This window comes from Morone saxatilis, unplaced genomic scaffold (genome assembly GCF_004916995.1).
Source record: "Morone saxatilis isolate NCDOM2014 unplaced genomic scaffold, NCSU_SB_2.0 Contig1, whole genome shotgun sequence".
NCBI classification, from domain to species: domain Eukaryota; kingdom Metazoa; phylum Chordata; class Actinopteri; family Moronidae; genus Morone; species Morone saxatilis.
The window spans coordinates 19,151,506-19,171,657 of record NW_023339651.1 but is presented as its reverse complement, the minus strand read 5'-3'; the positions used below and the strand labels follow the sequence as shown (position 1 = coordinate 19,171,657).

General features: G+C 41.8%; 2 protein-coding genes across 2 annotated transcripts in view; both read right to left on the bottom strand.

Annotated features, from left to right (window-relative positions):
- Nucleotides 1–19,871, bottom strand: part of LOC118334286 (Na(+)/H(+) exchange regulatory cofactor NHE-RF1-like) — a 30,460-nt gene extending 10,589 nt beyond the window's left edge. The window contains 2 exon segments of the mRNA XM_035670136.1: nt 19,164–19,516; nt 19,519–19,871. Coding sequence (XP_035526029.1) covers nt 19,164–19,516; nt 19,519–19,633 — 468 coding nt within the window. The 5' untranslated portion in view covers nt 19,634–19,871.
- On the bottom strand, nt 5,900–7,210 carry LOC118328412 (transcription initiation factor TFIID subunit 2-like). Its single transcript, XM_035662157.1, has 2 exons — nt 7,088–7,210; nt 5,900–6,981 (listed from the first exon to the last, which is right to left on the bottom strand). Exons 1-2 carry the CDS (start codon nt 7,179–7,181, stop codon nt 6,683–6,685), a joined length of 393 nt encoding a protein of 130 aa, XP_035518050.1. The 5' UTR covers nt 7,182–7,210; the 3' UTR covers nt 5,900–6,682.
- Nucleotides 19,872–20,152: the final 281 nt, after the last annotated feature.

Sequence of the window (20,152 nt, the reverse complement as noted above, 5' to 3'; positions counted from 1 at the left end):
CATTCATTTTTCTGCCAGTTTAACCTCTATAGTTTTAGATGTATGACTGCTGAATTAAACGCTAGCAGTATTAAATCTGACCTGACTTCGGCTCTTTGTGGTACAATTATACAGACTCTCTGCACCAGACTCCATTCATTTTTCTGCCAGTTTAACAGTCAATCAGATGAATGTCGGACACGGATGTTTCCTGCCGACCTCCATCTTGCTCTGTGTTTATTTACACAAGTAGCAGCCTGTTAGCAGCCTGTTAGTCTGTTAGCTGGTGTGTTTTTATCTGTTCTTACCTTCCTTCGCGCTGATTCTTTCAAATTAAAATTCTGCTGTGGACTCGTTTTTAATCCGCGGTTGGTCCCGGGAGGTCCAGGAAGTGTCGTCTCTCGCTTCCTGTTTTGTCACCTGACACCCGTGGATGACGTCATTCATAGGCCAGCGCCTCCTGCTGTTCAAACAGCGTCCGTGCAGTTTAAAACTAAACCCTGCCAACTGAATGCTATAATAATAATAATAATAATAATAATAATAATATACTGATGTATCCGATGAGCAAATATCTTATATATATATCCAATATATCAATACATCAGTGTGGACTGGTCAGAGCATGAAGGAGACTTTTACCTGTGTATGTCTCTGTCACCATGGAGACGTGAAGGTGACTTTCACCTGTCAGTAAAACAAACTTTATCAAAAACTTCAGGAACACAAACAACCTAACCCTAACCCTGTATAAACACTCCAAAACATTACATTATGACTCATAATAACGCTAATAACTGTATATTATAACTACTAATAATACTAATAACTGTATATTATAACTACTAATAATAATACTAATAACTTTATATTATAACTACTGATAATAATACTAATAACTTTATATTATAACTACTGATACTAATACTAATAACTTTATATTATAACTACTAATAATACTAATAACTTTATAACTACTACTAATACTAATAACTTTATATTATAACTACTACTAATACTAATAACTTTATATTATAACTACTAATAATGCTAATAACTGTATATTATAACTACTAATAATAATACTAATAACTTTATATTAGTACTGCTAATAATATAATAACTTTATATTGTAACTATTAATAATACTAATAATATTAATAACTTTATTTGAGATAATTTCACCACATTAAAACATAAAGGTGCTATCAGCTGACTCCACCCACTCAGTTTGTCCAATCACATCAAAGATAAACAAAGATGAACAGATATAAACACAATTGCTCTGCTGCAGGAACGCAGACTAACAGACTGACCTTCTGATCTTTGGAAGATCTTTCTTCTTCTATTCCTTAATACTGATGCGTTTTTTGGATTTACTGGTTCCAGTGGTGCTGATCTTGGTGGCCCGGTCCTGGTGGTTCCGGTCCTGGTGGTTCTGGTCCCAGTTACCTAGGACATGGAGCGTCGTCAGAGTCTGGAGGAGCAGCTCAGGTGTCCTGTCTGTCTGGACGTCTTCACTGAACCACTGATGTTACAGTGTGGACACTCCTACTGCAAGTATGACAGAAGGATGAGACACACCTGTCCTGTCCTCACCTGTCCTGTCCTGTCCTCATCTGTCAATACAATTAAATTTTATTTGTATAGCACCAATTCATAACCGAATCCCAGGACACTTTTCAAATTGAACAGGTCCCGACCGTACTTTAATAATAATGTCCTCACCTGTCCTTACCTGTCCAGGTGTTGTGTGCACTCTATGACGATGGACCTGCTCGGTCAGCTGCAGTGTCCTGTGTGCCGCTGTGCTGTAGACGGAGACAGTCCTCCTCCTAACGTCAGTTTGGCTCGAATCATTGAGGCTCTGCAGGTAAAAATACCTGTGATCAGTTTACCTGTCGAACAGTTCAAATCATCTGACTGAAATTTTTATAATTAAAATATTTCTTCTGACAGGAAGTGAGTGTTTCAGGAGGAGCTCAGCCGGAGTCGTGTCCTCAGCATCACAACCCGCTCAGCCTTTACTGCGAGGATGAACGAATGGTGATCTGTGGCCTTTGTGGAAGTATTGGTGCTCACCGTGGACACAAAATCACACCTGTGAGCTCAGTCTACAGCCACATGAAGGTAGGAAACAAACACCTGTGAGCTCCGTCTACAAGTGTTGTTGACTAAGTGTAGATAAGCAGCCATATAAACTGACATCGTATCACCAATCAGGAGTTTAATGTTCCACACAACCCTAATGTCACCTTTAAGTTTCCAGTTTATCAACAATAAGGTCACATGTTGTTCAAGAATGTTCAAGTCCATCAAAAATAATAATTTGTTTCATACTCCCTTCTCGGGTAACTTTACTCATCAAATTTGTTCTCAGTTATCTTTTCTTCATCAGAGTGATGTTATTTTCATGACCATGTAATAATACACGCTGCACACTGTTATTGCTGTGACCTTCACCATCGCCTGCCCTCTGGTCGCCGTTTTAGGTCGGCCCAAAAACAGTTTGGTGAAGAAAATGTCTGCGGCTGTTTGTTCTTTATTATTGGGATCATCAGTTTCAAACAACAAGAGCTTAACGTGTGATGGTTTAAAGGACCCATGAGGCCCAGTTGGGCATAACTTTAAACTGTTTGGGCCCACCCTCTAATCTGACTACACCAATCAGAACCATCTGAGAAGTCGTTGATGACACACAAAAATACTCATCTGTCAATCAGTATATATCACAGATGGACTTCAATCAATCAGATCAATGAACCTTATAACATAGTCAAACTCTTCCTGAAGTTAATTCAATTCAATTCCAATTTTATTTTGTAATAGCACCAATTATAACAAGAAAGTTAATCTCAGGGACACTCTTCAAATAGAGCAGGTCTAGACTGAATCCTATAAACCATTATTTCAAGAGACCCAACACTCCACCATGGACAAGCACTTGGGCCAACGGCGGCAAGGAAAAACTTCTTTTTTAAGAGGCAGAAACCTAGAAACAGTAAACAGTGCAAATGGAAGTAAAACAGTGTAGATGGAGGTAGAAATTGTCCATTATCTATTATTCTATTGTCCTCCGTGCCTTTACTGAGAGTTGTTGTACAGTCTTATGGCCAGGGGGACGAAAGAGTTTTTGGTGTTGGTGGAGCTGGACTGGGACAGCAGTCTGCCACTGAACACACTCCTCTGCCTGGTGAAGGTGTTGTGCAGAGGGTGGTGGGTGTTGTCCAGTATGGAAGGAAAGCAGATATAATTTGTCCAAGAAAAGTCATTCCATCCTGCAACAACACAAACTGTCACAACAGAGAGTCCAGCTCTTGTGCCCCACCATCGAGACAGCTCTCCATCCCACCCAAGTCTTGCCTGCCTTCTACCCACAGCAAACATCAGCATTAAGAGGCACGCTCGAAGCCACCACAAGACTGGTAACACATCCTGCACCGAAGTATTTCTTGCAGATGCTCTGAAAGGAATAACCCAGCCTTCTCAGAGAGCATACAGAATGGCTCTGCACCTTTCACATGTGGAAAGTGTTCCATTAATTTCGGCTGTTTCAGTCCAAGCTTGTGTCCAGCTGACACGGCCCCAGAATAATATAAGATAAGATCTTCCTTCAATGAAGTACCACGCACCCATCTCTTGGTCCATTGAGAAGGTGTTGAAGCTGCAGATGGTTGGACTGCACCGACCTCAGAACGTCCTCCGACAAGATGCTGACGCTGATACGCTACCCCCTCCAATACAGGCTAACTTGTTGATTTGACATAGCTAAAATGGTGCATTTCTGCCTCCTTTAGCGCCATTTAAGATATTTGGAGGTTGTGTTTTTATTTATTTAAAAAAAATATGTTTATTTTAAAATATCTTTGAACAGGTTCCCGCCTAGTGATGTCAGAAATCAAAACCTGCAACCATCCATTTTCCTTTGATGTCTAATTTAAAGTAAATACCTCATGTGACGCTATCAGAGGCGGCTATTTGAGGGCCACCATGGTTAGACTCCTGCCAGACTCCTGACACCGTCTGCAGCAACCCAGCATGCCTTTCTTTGAGGGGAGAGCAGGTTATCAGACACAGCAATGATGACCTGATAGCAAAAATCTCTGAGGCAAAGGAGACCTTGCTCCAGGACTTGGAGAACATAAGAGAAAGAGTTTTAAGTATCTCTCATAAGACAGAGAAGTGTGGGGATGCAGAAGTGAGATGGGCCCAGGACCCAAAGTAAGGAATCTGTTCAGAATGAGGGGAAAACACTCTGTGAAGACACAGATGAAGACTCTGTCCCCTTCATAGTCAGTCCACAAAGAGGGGCGATAGTGAGGTCAGCTCGCCTGAGGGTCACAAAACCGCCTGAATCTAAGCAACACGTGAGCGCCCTCGCCTGTAGTTTGACAGACCTGAAAGACGGGTCTGCAGATTTAAATGGGAGCAGGCCAGAGGACGACAACAATCTGGACGTCCTTCCAACCTGCAGTGAGGTGGAGGAGGATGATCTAGGCAGGGTGTGAGCAGGATTCCTAGAGTCTCCAAAATGAGAACGGGAGCCAGAGTCCCTTTTCCCTGTTATAGTGAGTTTTTCACTCAGAATGGAGGGTCATATGCTGTACAGATTGTGATTTCTGATATTGGCCTGTATGAATAAAATAGACGGAACTTGGTAAGCCCTAGGTAAGTCAAGATAATTACATCAGGCTATAATGACTGGCTGCTGTCACTGCAACAGGCCATAGTGTGCTGTGCTGTGCTGTGCTGTGCTTATGGCTGTGGTTGTGGTTGTGGTTGTGGTTAGGTTATTCCTGAACTCCTCTGGCGAATATTGGTAAGACGTGTGTCCATCTGGTGGAAGTACCAGGTTCGTATACTGGTGGGAGTGTCCGGCTTTACAACGCTGTCTTGGCCAATGACACCATCTTAGGTGCTGAGACATTTTTCTCTGTTCCTGTCAGGACTGCAACTAATGATTAATCTGTCAATCATTTCATTGATTAATCAATCAGTTGTTTGGTCCATAAAATGTCAGAGAATTGTAAAAAATGTCTCACTAGTTTCCCAAAGATCAAGCTGTCGTCTTCAAATCTCTCGTTTTGTCCAAACCCAAAGATATAGTTAGTTTACTTTCACAAAGGACTAAAGAAACTATATGAACTATGTGAAAATATTCACATTTGATAAGCTGAAATCAGAGGATTGCACATTATTTCCTTAAAAAAAAGACTCAAAGCTATGAATGAATTATTAAAATAGTTGGCGATTAACAGTTGATAACTAATGCTAGTGTTCTTTTTAACCTAAAGCATCAATATGTTTTGCCTTCTGCACAAATATAAAAGAAAACACTTTTATTCAATTTATTTTAAAAAAACAATAAAATCAACAAAACTTGAACAAAAATGACAACGTAGAAAATGTAAGGCCCAGGTTCCTCAGTCAAGTCGCATTCTTATTTTCCACAAAGTTTGTGAGTTCTGCTTTAAACTGGTTAAACTCATTGTCTCATAGCTTTTAAGCAGATTGTTGTTTAAGAGAGGAACAAATAGGCGGACCTTTTACTTTAAACAATGAACAGTTTGTAATCCCAACCATCAGGGTAAATCTCATATCACACTGGAGACAAGGGTTCCCAGTATAATGCACAATAAATGCTGACAGTGACTATTTAACCAACCTCAAGATTCTTCTTTTTTATTGTCTCATTTAAGCAAGATAAGATGAATTCAGGCTGATTAAATAAGAAAACCGTTTTTTTACCACTTTGAATCACACTTTTGACCCCCCTCTGGTTATCTAAATGGGGAATATGGAATTCTGCATGTTCTTTTCTTTGTTTAAAACCACCTAATCAAGCCTAATATACAGTGCCAGAGTAAACCCAGCCTCAGATGCCTTTGTGGAGCTGGATTCAATCTAGTGAAAACATTCATGAATACAAAAGCATCTTTAATCAATGATGACAGTCGGGAAACAAAAAGTATTAAAAAACACACTAGTATTACGTGATTACTCAATCGTACAGCACAGTGAAATTCCTCTGTTTCATTTCCATCTGTGAGCAAACAGGGAAATGTCATTTGCAGGATGTTAAAGACACCGGAGGCTCGGTCCAGACAGAATGGTCAAACCGACACCACGATCAATCATGTTTCCCCTCGGAAGCCGCTCGCTGAATGTTGGGATTGAGCTGTGGGGATGAGGCACACCAGAGTGGTGTCTACGTGGGGGGGGGGTAAAGTGTATGAGATTGGCTGAGGCTGTATTTGCCTGTTTGTGGAGAGAGGTGTATGTGGTTGCATGCCTCAGACAGCTTGGAAGCAGTGTAAAAAGTCCACAGTCTCCCAAAGGCCGTGTGTGTCTGTGTGGTGCGAGGACACAAGGACGCCTCTGAAGGGGTTTACCTTAATGACATTGCAACCTCAGTTCAGAGTTCCATGTTTCCTCTCGCAGGCCAACATGCACTGCTGTTTCTGCCGAGGAATTGAGTGCTGCCTTCTTTCTGAGGAACAGAAGACATAGCATCCGTCTCTTTCACACTTTGTCCAAATGTGTCTTCCTGTACGATAATACTGAGTAATGAATATTTAGATCAACTAAACATGTTTTGCTGTCCATTTTGTGTCTCACAGGGGTGCAAGCCTGCTATTGCAAAATGGATGTATCCTGTTAACCCTGACTGGCACAATAGACCCTAACTCCCCTTCCAGATGTTTTAGTCAGACAGAGACGGTGAGCGCAGCGACCTGCCGCTGGCAGGGCTGTTGCTGTAGGCGTGGGAGTTGTCCCTCTCTCTGTCCTTCTCCTTGTCTTTGCTTTCGTGTTTGTGCTTATGCTTGTGTTTGTGCTTGTGCTTCTTCTTCTTCTTCTTGTGCTCGTGGTGGTGGTGGTGATGGTGGTGGCCGTGTTCACCGCCGTGTTTGGAGGACAAAGAGGAGGTCTCTTTGGAAAAGGACGGCACCGGTGTGGCGGGCATGGAGAGCATGGACTGCTCGACTGATGGCGGCTCTTTACCTAAAAAGAGAAACAGGACAAGTGTGTGTGTCTCCAGGTTTTTTTTTATTTCTTTTTCAGAATGATGTAAGAAATATTCTGTGTGGGTGTGTGTGGGTGTGTTTACCTGGTGTAGAGGGTCTCTCTAACAGATTGAGATGATGGTGAATGAAGGCCTGACTATCATGAACAGTCTCCATATCGATATCTTCCTCTTCCATGGTGTTGAACTACAATGAACCAGAAATACACATTAATACCAGATAACGGTAATAAATGAATTGCTATATTTTGCATGCAAATGTTGTATCGATACACAAACGCCAAGAATCAATTTTAATTCACTTTTATTATATAAATTATCAATATTGCAAATACGAATTAAACATGTTGGTACAAGAATAATTAAATGAATGGCTTTTTTGCTATCAGGTCACATTTATGACAGCTTTTTATATAATGTAGGTCTGTCTGCTCGACAATGCCATTTTGATGCAATAAAAGATTGTTGTTTGATGAACAAAATAAAACTTTATCTTATTAGATAAAAAAGTTGAGAAGGTTTTCCTCTTGGGACATCATTTGTTTACAGTCGGGAAAAAATATGTTATCGCCGTACTCAGCATACCGCAAAAAGTTTAAAATGGCATATCACATCATGACATAATAATAACATAATAATAATAATAATATCGTATCGTGACTTAAGTATTGTGATAATATTTTATTGTGATTTAAAGGTCCAGTGTGTAACATTTAGCAGGATCTATCGTCAGAAATGGAATATAATATTCATAGGTATGTTTTCATTAGTGTATGATCACCTGAAAATACATTTTTTTGTGCATTTCTTACATTAGAATGAGTCATTTCTATCTACAGAGGGAGGGTGTCTTCATCTACAGAATCCACCATGTTTCTGCAGTACTCAGACAGAACAGATAAAGCAAACACTGGCTCTACATTCAAGATACTGCTACATGCCCACCATGCTGCCAGTGGCTCAGTCCCTTCCTATATCCAGGACATGACCAACACAAACCCCCGAGCCCACTACGTGCTGCTACTGCCAATCAACCTGCTATTCCTTCACTACAAACAGAAAGTCCAGACTGTGGTTTGTCCTGGCTCCACAATGATGGAAGGAACAGCAAAAACTCATCCGTACAGACTGCACCTTGGCCAATGAATACAAATAAAATAAATTCAAAGTGATCAAAATTGTATCAAGTGTGATGTACTTGTGTGATTTGTGCACTCTTTGGGTTTTATCCACATTATCCGCTGCCTGCAGGTGGCCAAAACATCAATGAGAGCTGATTTGAAGATAATCTCCGGGACCAATAGTCCCTTGCCTTGCTGTTATTGTATCATCTCCAAACTAATCTGTGTGTAAAATGGAGGAGTCTAGTAAAAACAGTAAGAGAGCTAACTAATCATACACACAAATACGATTCAAACATCTGATAGTGATGATACAAAGATGTGTGTTTGACCCAGAGAAAGAGAATCAGACAGATGTAACATTAGCTGATAACATTACACTCACAGCCACACAAGTGTCTGTCGTCATTGCCACTTAGACCACAGTTACCTAAACAGGTACATAGAAGTTATCATTACAAGTAAGCCAGCTCTTCCCCCAATTCCAACATCAGAAAGGGGAGTTCAGACATTAACTCAACTCACACACATAAAGTATGGCTACTGATTGGTGTTTGAAGTGGTCATGTAAGGTGAACCAGCTCCATATAATCCATTTACTGCACCACAGGGGAGGAGAGAATGGCACTGTGGCACAGGAGGTGACCAGAGATACACTGTCAATCTATGTGCACTATGAAGAAGACCCTGGGAGGATGAGGCAGAGGGACATAGACGAGTGCCTTGCTTTTATCTCCACTCAGTCATAATGTGTGCATGTAAAGAGACATTTATGTACTGCTGTCTGATTTTCAGGGTTGTTTTCTTGTCTCTTGTCTCTTTCACAGCATGCACAGGAAAACCACAGCGCCACACAAAGCAGTGCAGTGACAGCGAGTGCTGTATGGTAATGACTCCACTAAGTAAAGTCCAGCACAGAGGCTCTTTAACACGCAGGTATTGATACCATTTACAGTGTTTGTTGCGAAAGTAACCCTCTCCTGTAGATAAACATCAGACAAGTGTTTCTAACCCTCCTACAAGCTCCTGGCCAACGACAGTAATACCATACTCTAATGATAATCCCTGCAGTCAAAGTTGGAGCAGGGCAGAATTCAGCTGCACACACGGATTTGTGGTGGTATGCAATGTGTTATCATGCACATGCTGTTGGGGAAGTGTTTACCAGTGGAACATATTGCACCATATCTAGATCTATTGAAACATGTCGAAACTGAAGGGAAAAAACGCCAGAAATATAAAATTGCCATATTAGCTCTGTTTAATATGCTGTTATGCTGCAGCTGCAACTCTCAGTTGCTGGTTGTCATAGTAACATAACACGCTTTCCGGCTCAGGAGGTTTTCATGAGCTCAGCAGTCAGAAAGATAGTGACCCTCAGAGCAGCAGTGCAAAGATCTGACACAGAGCTTAAAGAAGTGCTGATACATCTCAACTCAGTCTGACTCTACTCTACAGTTAGCGGTGTAACGGACAGGTTTTGTTCCACTGTCGGTTCCCAGCGTCTTACATGTATGATGTGGCTATGTTCTCCCTGGTATACATAAAAACAAGAGGATAAAGCTCCTGCAGTGGAGTCAGTCCTGCGGGTAGTGTGCTCTCCCTCTCCCCACATCAATAGCATCAAGATACCTGCAACCGTTTTTGTTGTTTTGTTTGCTAGTGCGTTAAATAGAAACTCATTGTTTATTATTATTTCTGTTGAAACATTTTTAAGTTAAATATTGATGTGAAAAACTGCAGAGCTGGAGTGATTGAGTATTGTACAACCTTGTGTTGTGTAATGATAGAAAAAATGTCCTTGATGTAAAATATAATAAAAAATGATAACATCGGTGTATATATGCATGTTATACTGCAGGTTGGGTGGCTCCTTCTTCGTTTGAATGGGTGTCAGAGAGCTACTGCACCAACTGCTGATTAACCCGCAGCTGAAAATAGTCCCCAACAAATGCACTTGTCTCGTGTTTGAGTACGGTTGGCTAAAATCTACAGTGGCCAGCTTTACTGAGCCTTAAAAAAATAAACTATACATTTTAAAGCCAATTTTAAAGATTTACATCTTCAGCAGGAACCAATGGGATCCAAACGTTGAGAGACAGACGAATACATTGTTGGTTTTGATCTTTAAATGGGATTTGTTGACAATAAAAACAAACTATAGAATAGCACAAGCGCTGTCCTTTAAACTGTGCCTGGGAGCAACAGGTGATGCTTTCTCTGCTAGCTGTACAGAGTTAATACCTAGTGCCCAGTGCTGTCAGCATTGGCATATGCTTAATAAAAACAAAACCGTTTTCAGTCTATCCAACCTTTGAAAAGTGCCTTCTACCAGCCCTCTTCTGCAGGAAGGTTAAAGGTCAACCAGAGAAGCACCTGCAGCCTGCTGATGATTCAGCACAAAGGAAAGTGAAAATGCAACTTCTGTTGCAGAGATCTGACTGCAGGCTCACTGGGTGACACTTTGTACACAGAAATAACATCTGCTTTGTGATCTGCCACGGAGAGTGTGAATACTGTGTGATAGTACAAGAGCTCGCAGGCAGCCTTTGGAAACGTTCTGTAAGCTTGGTGAATATCAAAGGTTAATGGTTTTACAGCTTGCTTTAGTTAAACATCAGATCCTGTGCTCCAACCTAGTAGCTCATAAAGAGGGCTGACTTGTTGGGAGGACCTTGAACTGAGGGTAAAGCACTTAACAGTGTGTGATGTGAAACCTTTACGACTATCTCACACACACGCACAGTTCCACAGAGAGAAAAAAAGATACATCCCAATGATGTTGTACATTTTCACACCAAGTATGGGACGTTTGTGCCACGGCTATGAAGAGAAGCATTTCTGCTGATCCACTCTCAGAGTTCTGTGTGTGCTCTCTTGAAGTTTACATCCTCTCTCACACCAACTGCTTGAAATAATCTACTCCAAGAGAGTCCAGAGATTGTGACAGTCCACAGTACACCTCAACAGCAAGGGTTGTGCAATGAACTTTAACAGTTCCTCAATGAATTTAACAGCACACACACTTGGGGCTGGTTATCAGTGTGTTTTTGGTACTGACTGAAACAGCACTCAGTATTGAAAGCGGTGAAGTACCAAAAGTTGATACTGTGTGGCTTTGTTTACTTATTCAGTGATCATACGCTTTGTGATTTAAATAAACATTTTGTTAGCCATCGATCTAGAAAAAGGTCTATATTTTTCAAAGAAAGCTTTCAGAAGGACCATTTTGGAACTGCTACAGAAACTCAGGAGACTTTTTTCCAGTTGATCATGTATTGATTTATTGCCATTATTATTGTTATTATTATTGTAACACATAAACAAACAGAGAGCCAACGAATGCTGGCACATCATTGTGCTCCACATTATTCTCTTCTTCGCTCTAAAACCCATTTCCTCCTTCAACTCTCCCATAACTTGCTCTAGTATGTTTAGTATGACAGTATTACGTGTCTAGTGTTTTCCTGTGCGTTGCAGACATTAGTTTTGAAGTACATTAATCATGGTGTGTGAAGTCTCATATGTCCTGTTTCGCTACATACTGAGTGACAGCTGCTGAACGTGGAAACATTTAGCCTTGTGTTTATTGCTTGAGGAAGTTATAGGCTTACAGAATGAACACAAACTACACAGAGCTGCCACTTCATCAAGCATCATGGTTATCATTAACTGGCTGAGACCAAAACAATGTAGCTTCAGCACGACAGCAACTCGCTAAAAAGGACAGGAAGTGGTTTCCTCATTGGCTCCACCCTAGCAGCTAACCACTCGTGTGCTGACAGAGGAACCAGCTGTGTGTGTGTGTGTGTAACCTGTATATTATTATTTGTGTTTGTGGTTTCAGAAGTGACCTCCATCAACACAATCTTTAAGTCATAAATAGGTCTCTAATTCATATACCACTCTTCAACGTTTTTGCCACTTCTGCAAACAATGTATTGTAATGAGTGCTACAAAGCTGTGAAACAAAGACCAAACGAATGAGCACTAAATAGAGAAAAGATGGGAGAATGTAAGCAGACAAGTTATGCTCAGTGGAGTGTAAGAAGGAAATAGACACCCACAACAAGTTTTGTTTGTTGTTGTGATTCAACGTTTTTATTTAATGTACTGCTAGTTAAGTTAGCAAAACATTAACATCTTGCTAATGTTGATAAATGTTAGCTAACAGACAATGAGACCCTGTTATACCATTCTCTCTCTCTGTCGCGTGCCGACATCACCGTTAGCGTCTAGTCATAACGAGTTTGCTTTCCAAGGTGTCTGGGCTCTTAGAGACAGAGGAGTTCACACATTCGACAGCTCGGTATAGCACGTGCCATATTAAACTCAAATTAGTCAAGGTGTTGAAAATTCTTGCTTATGGAAAATGAAATGTGATCAAGCAGATATTAAACCGCTCAGATACTCGGAACAAGCTTGGTATACGTCTTCTTATTGAAAGGACTGAGTCAAGGTGTTTGTTAGCGTAACGCTAATGTTAGCTAACATGTTATTAAGCAGACAGCAGAAGTGTTACAATGCGTTGTTTCACTGAAGTGTCTGCTGACACTGCCATTAGCTGCTGGCTTCATCCAGTTACTCTGCACAGAGTAAGACCTGACCATGTCAACTGAGGTTCCAGTCGCTGCGCTAATGTTAGCTAGGTTGGTAAATCAAATGTTACCCGCTAGTGTTAGGCTAAGATAAATTAACTCACCGTCATTTCATTGAAACATCATCAGGATCAATTCAAACCTGTTATTTCACTTTCGTCTTCCAACATTGCTGTTACCTTGCCATTAGCACGTGGCTGGAATAAGCTTTGTTTGGGGCTCACCCTGAGAGACAGGGATAAGAGCTCAGAGATCTGAAAGGTGCTTGGTGTAGAGCTGCACTCTGACACTTTAAACAGAGTCTGCTCAGATTGTTCAGGCAGCTGATCTGGGTGCTTTGTGAATGTAGAAGCTTTCCAGACACATCCTTCTGGTCAAAGTCTCCAGGTCAGACCCAGGACGTGTTGGAAGAATTAGAATTCCCAAAGAGGAGCTGCAGGGTGTGACTGGGAAGAAGGACGGACTACCTTACTAATCCCCCTGCCAACACGACCCAGACCCAGATAAGCTGCTGTAAATGGATGGATTACAGAATCTTTTTACATTTAAAATCTTTAATTGCTCCACACAGCTTTATTTGACACCATAACAGAATGTATGATGTGTATTAAGTCTCCACATATCAGAACATATTGGATGTTTATGTACACACACACACACACACACACGTCCCCTGCTGTTTATGCACATAAACATCCCAATCTGTTTGGTCATGCTGAATTCTCAATTTAGCAGCTTCTGACTGGCAGGCTGAGCCCAAAGCTCTATATGTAATCAATGTATTCAGAGTTGGAGAAGAGGAGGGACTTCAAAGACACTTTCCTAATTGCTTGCACCAAATGTAATTATAATCATGTCATGCCAAAGACCCTGATTAAATCTTGACGGATCTGCAGGCTTTCATTGGACCGCTTAACTTCACGGTCCAGTCTGAGCCGAAGGGAACAAAATGATCATCTCGCTCTCAGAAACATGTCCTTGGTTAACCTCAAGCAGAAAAAGTGGAAAAATGAATGGATGGTTGCGACTTCTCTATTGCTAAGAATAAAGGACTGCAATGGAAGCTTGGATGAGCGCCAGCCTATTTTGTATCTGTGTGTGTTTATTTAGACTATGTCACTAAGAAAACAGTGAGACAGTGAGGATCTCAGTCAGATGACGCCAGCAGCACTTTATGGAGTGTGTTTTGGATGGCAGCCCGTATAAAGAACCATCTGATGGAAAGTTGCTCCCGCAAGCTATGCTATCAAAGTTGGGCCTCAATAATAAAAGTTTCTGACTTTTTGGTCTCACTTTTGTTCTTAAGACACTCAACTGTCATTTAAACCTTATTAAACATATCACTGTTACACACACACACACACTATAAGCTAAGTAAAGAAGACACACACACAGTTGATGTACAGTACAGGCTACAATGTATCTCCAAATAGGCACAGCTTCTCCACTGATGGCCCAGGCGTCCAGCCATCAGTGGGAAAATGTGTCAGTTCATTTAAACAGCAGATAGAGCTGCTTTATAATAACACTGATTGTAAGTGAACATTTAATTGGCAGTCTTTATGTGTGTATCGTACAAGCACATCTAACAGCCTTTCAGCACATACATGGTAATAACGATAATTATGTGATCAGTGCTGAGGGCTCTGAACAAGGCTCACCAACAAGACCTTTCATTTCCGTTCAGTCAGAAGGAGACGCCATTTAAAAAGTGCAGTTCCAGCAACATAGCATGGAAATCTCTTTCATTCTAGTGTGCGTTATGAGAATTTGCATGTGTGCACCAAGAGTCATCTGCAGGGTCCATTAAGAAGGACCTTTGACCTCCAGGCAACTATGATATTAAACTGAGAATCAGAACAATCTGAGAGGCTGGAACCATATATGTTTAGCATTATGCTTGATAAATGACTTCAATGGTTAATTAGCGATCAAAAGGCTATCAACTTTCTGCCTATTGACTAGAGCTGATAAGGGTATTTGGCATACATGCCGACCGATACGTAAACTGCAATAAAAAGAAATGGTATGATAGTTTGAGCTAATTTAGAAACAATGTTTCTGTCACTATCTGTCCACTGTTAAGCATTCACCAGTTTCCAGCATTGGTTGAGCTACACGGGCCACTAATTGATCAACTCACTCTTCATTTCAGCACTGTAAGACCTCAAAGCTCCTTGTAGATAGGCTCAGTGGTTGGGAAACAAAATATTACACTCATAGGCTGCAACTTGTGTACTGAACGGAACAAGTGTCTAATGGAATAAACTTCAGCAACTGTGGTGACACCGAGTAACATGACTGTGATTTACAGCGTTCACGACTCCTGAATCAATAAAGGCAGATTAATTGTTCTCTCCCAGGCTTTTATGAGCTGGGTGATAAGAGACATTGTGAAACAACGAAGACAAAATGAACCCTTGGAAAGATGAGGGCTGCCTCAAGGCCTTCACTGTGAGTCTGAGGACAAAAGTCTCCTGCAGACAGGGAGTCGCCCCGACAAGCGTACAACAGCAGGCTCAATCTGTCGGTATCCTCTGCAGTGAGTAACCAGTGGATTGTAGGGAGCCAAATGGCCAAGAACCTCATTATACAGAACCTTGCCTCGGCCCTTCTGGATTCATTTACATTCCCATTGTTTCATCGTTTGTTTGACAGTTTCACATCTACAAGTACAGGAGAACAAATTGCGGTTTAATCCCGTGGCCAGGCCACTTCTGCCCACACCTACACATTCTCACTTCACTCCAGCCCTATTGACAGTGTGTGTTGAGTGAGAGTGTAGGTATTTCAGGGTCAGCATGGCCTCCTTGTTGAGGCGTGAGAGTCCTCTCTCCTTTCCTCCCTGGCCCAGAAGCCTTTCTCCCCATGCAAACACTGTGGACAAAGGCTCTTTCTGCTGCCGGGGGTCTCTATGGTGACCGATAGACGGCTCTTGGTGTGGTGTGGAGGACTGAGCCGCTGGAGGCCAGGATGTTACCATAATATGATGACATGCTCACTCAGTTCATGCTTTTATCTTTCAGGAAAAAAAGCAATCTCTGAAGAATTAGATATCCAAGTCTTTGTTAGACTATCACCATGAGGATTTTGCCTAATCTTGCGTGAAAAAGGTTTGGTGACCGAGGCCTGGGCCGCAATGCCAAGTCTAACCAAAGACAATCACGTGAAAGGAACTATTACTAGAAGCGTAACCAGGATTGAGCTCGGCAGGGTCAGTTTTACGTCATCACTGGCCGGCCCACTCAAGTGTGTCCCACTGGGAGGCTGGTATCAGAGGCCGGTATCAGAGCATCAGTCGGGCTCTGCCAAATTTCCCATCAGGGAGGAATGTAGCTGGAGGTGTGCAGCATCCCAGCCAGCCTGGGCTTTCCACTTACTGGAGGTCAGAGTGTTAGTGACGGAGACAGAGACCTAGACACCCATTTATTATTAAGGAGATCCAAACAGGTGTAGGCAGAGGTGTGGACTCGAGTTGGAAGTCTGAGTATGAATCGGAGCAATCCAAAAAGACTTGCAGCTTAACTTTGAAATGATGCCATCACCTACAATACTATTTAAATCCTCAAACAAAATCCTCAATTTGAACTAAGTGGTTCATCAAATGAAATGAGTTCGTCTGTAAAGACAGTATGAGGAAGATTTATTGGTTGCCGTTTGTAAAAATACGCTTTAAAGTTGGCCCCACGCAGAAAGAGAGAAAGAGCCAGTGGTGGTCAAGCGACCTAGAGAGAGAATGAAGTGAGGGAGCTACCAGGAACAGAGCAGTGAATCGGAGGAATAAAAGGTCATTTGTCATGTACAAATAAAACGTACAAATGTACAAATAAACATGGCCACACCTACACACAACCCTGCAGGAAGTATGCCACAATGGCAGATTCTGTGTGAATGCAAATGGAGTCAGCAATGTAACCTGGTTGCTACATTTTTTTATAGCGTCCCGACCTGCGAAACATTTGAATACTGATTTAGAATTTGAACACCAACGTTAACAACAAAGACTCCAACTATTTGTTACAGGCTTAGAAAGAGACTTGCATACATTTTGTTATCTGTATATAAGCCATCTGCAAATAATTAGCATTGTACAGTTGTAACAGAAACACGTGAGGCCACTGTGCATGAGTCTGCCAACTAGGGATCCACCGATTGGGATGTTCTGGGCCAATGCACATATTTGTTTGTGCTAGAAAAAGAGGAAAATAATAAAAATAAGTGTCTCTGCCATGCATTTTTCTTTCCATCTGAGATGTGAGATGCAGAGCGGAACAGTCGTTCATTGTCCGGTATTTGTGTGCAATTTGTGCCAGTGCTGGAAAACAGAGGTGACTGTTTGTAATGTGATACAACAAATAAACATTGGCCACTGATATCGGTGAATGTCATGTTATCTGTTAACGAATCAACAAGTAAAATATCAGCCAGTAGCAATGCTTGGCCGATATATGGTTCATCCCCCTTTCAGTGCTTATCAATTTATTTATTACCAATAATAAAAAATAAGCATTAGTCCCGGCCCTAATGAAAACCTACCCATATTCAAGTATGAGGAGGACTCCAGCCACTCAGTCACTACAGGAACCTTCATGTGGTTTAGTACTGATCGTTGAGTCCCACCTACTAAGGGGGCCAAGTCTAAAAATACCCAAGTATCCCATTATTTCTGAGTCCTAAATAAAAACCCCTTGCCCATTCTCAGAGCTCCACACTGCTGAACACCTCCACAATGAAGCCCTTTTGCACTGACGTTACACAACATTTAAATCAGGACCCAGACGTTGCACTGGCTAACACAGTTAAGTAGCCTAAATCGAACCATGTTTGTGGAGCATTTTGAAGAATAACCTCATAAAAGTGTGTCATAACGGACAACAAAAGCCTGGTGTTTCAAAGAGGATGGATTATGCTAATCCAAGAAAAGAAATGCATGCAGAGTACTTCAAATTTTGATGTGGTGGAAGGTCTAAAAGTCCTAGACAGGGCGTCAAACCATTATTGTTGTTAATCTAGCTCTTTTTGTGAGTACTATCAACAAAGCTCATTCAGAAAATGAGAAACACCTTCATGCAACACTAAAAGTCTAGACGCTCGGGGTAAAACTAGTGCCTTTAATGCCCACACACAATGTCAGTTCACATCTGTCAGAACCCTATCACATAATAATTATAGCATTCAAAGTAAAAAAGATGCTCCGTCTCACGGACACTGTGACAAAGCTCCCGGTCTGACAAGCCAAACCTGACGGGGAATTCAAGACGGGAAGCGGAGAGACTGACAGACATTTCTATGACAAAGGCTCTGTTCAACAGGAATGAGTAGAGGCCTGGCACGTTTCCCTCTGCTGTGTCACCTCTCTGTCTTAGCTTATAGCCTTTCACTGGCACTGGAAGTGGCTACTTAATAGGGGATCTATTTCCACATAACCTTTGCGGCTCAGAGGCAGGGCTGGCCTCAGATCAGATAGGGGGATGTAAGCCAGGGGCACCGCTGTTTTGGTCGATGTATGAAGTTAGTCTGAATCCTATAGCGTCTTAATATGGGATGGCATGTCTTTTAAAGAGGCGGAGAACCTTTCACACACTGCCATACTGTTGGATTTACCGTGGTAGCTATCCCTGTAACATCTCTGGATGTATGGGGCATTGTGAATGTTTTATGGTAATATTGTTTTAGTATATGATTTTTGCATGATAAAATACCTTTATTTACAATGTACCTAACTTGTTGGATTAGCCAAAAATAGACATTTCTACCTGTTTATTTTGTCAACAAGTTGTTGCTTACCTAAGAAACTGCTTGTGGGTACAACAAATGTAAGTGATGTAACATAAAAGTAAAGGTGAGGGTGTTTTACAAACACACACTGATCCAAACCGCCACAATCAAGTTGCTCAACTGACGTTTTACTCTATTATAATACTGTATATATTGATATCTTGATTAAATGATAAAGGATGTGATCCATATTGCCCACTACTACTGACAGGTTCAAGAGGTCAACAGCTGACATTTTAACCTGACAGTTGCCATGGTTTATTATCATCATGATATGTTTGCTCATAAAACATAATATAAGTCTATAGTATACTCACTGTAATGTGATACGCTATTTTACATCTGACATTGTATTTACCACAAACAAAAAATGTTGTAGGTTAAATATGATTCTTGCTTAAGCAGCTTTTACTAATAATTTGAACTGACAACTAACTTTGTTTTGTAAGTTACAGAAATGACTTAGTAAGTACTTTTTACTAGGTATTTTGTTTTCACAGTACAACTTAAGTCAGTCAAATAACTAAAGCTACTTCATAAAGAATGTTTTTTTAACTTACAAATTTGGCTTCGCTCACTTAAAACTTTTGTTGTAATCAGGTTCAACGTGATTTTGAGTTAAAGAAGTGGTCTGGTGTTACAGTGAGCTGCTGTGTGCTGTACCTTGGAGCTGGAGCTAACACTCAGCCTGTCCGACCTCTCCGACGAGGCATCCCCGTTCTCCCGCGGGACAGGGCTGGACTCCCTCGGGGTGCCGTTGCTCTGTGCGTCCCCGCGGTCTGAGTCGCTGTCCCCGCCGGGCAGGGGAATCCCCTCCGTGACGAACTCTTTCCGACACTGCAGGTTGTGTTTCATCAGAAGCTCAGTCGTTTCGGCGTCCACCACTATAAGCTCTAGAGCCCCGATGGTGGCCCGTATCCTGGCCACCACTTGCTGATGGCTCTCGCCCTCTACGCTCTCTCCATTCACGAATACCAGACGGTCGCCCGCGAAGAGTCCCGCTGTAGAGGCGGGGTGTTCGGCTCCACGAGCCTGATAAACTGCCCCGTCTTGCCCTTCTCTCCGTGCAGGTGGAACCCGTAGCCGCTGGATCCTTTCTCCAGCACACACAGTCGGGGTCGGAGATTTGACATGTTGTTACTCTTCTAACCGAGAAAAAAACTTTTACTCTCACTATCCAAACCACTTCGTAGCTTTAAAAAAAGGAGTCACACAACAACCATACGAAGAACTAACACCTGTTGCGCACACTGACTTCACTAGAGCTCCACTTCCGCTGACCTGTCTCACAGTAAACTTTCCGCTGTTGCGTTTTCACTCCTACCGCCGGGTTCACGGGTCCTCCCCTACCAAATGCTATGTTGCAATCTTCTTTTCACATCCAATCCGAGAGCGTCTCGTGCTCAGCGGAGGTACCAGAGTCAAGCCGCCGCAAAGGCCTTAACACGTGCCATCAGATTTTCAAAATAAAAGCTAATACTTTTCAGACTTGAGATTTAACTTCGCAATCAGGACTGTCTGAGAATATGGGTAACCCAACTACACTTATTTAGCGTGTGTTCTATATCAATATCATTTAGACCCATTTAAACATTTTCAGGCTAAGAACATTGAAGAAATAGGCTACCTATGCTAACAGAATAAATACAACA

Excerpts from the sequence above, each read along its gene's own strand:
- LOC118328412 (XM_035662157.1), bottom strand. The coding sequence starts at position 7,181 with ATGGAAGAGGAAGATATCGATATGGAGACTGTTCATGATAGTCAGGCC. Across the intron at positions 6,982-7,087 it reads AGAGAGACCCTCTACACCAG|GTAAAGAGCCGCCATCAGTC; the intron begins GTAAACACACCC and ends TTCTCTTTTTAG.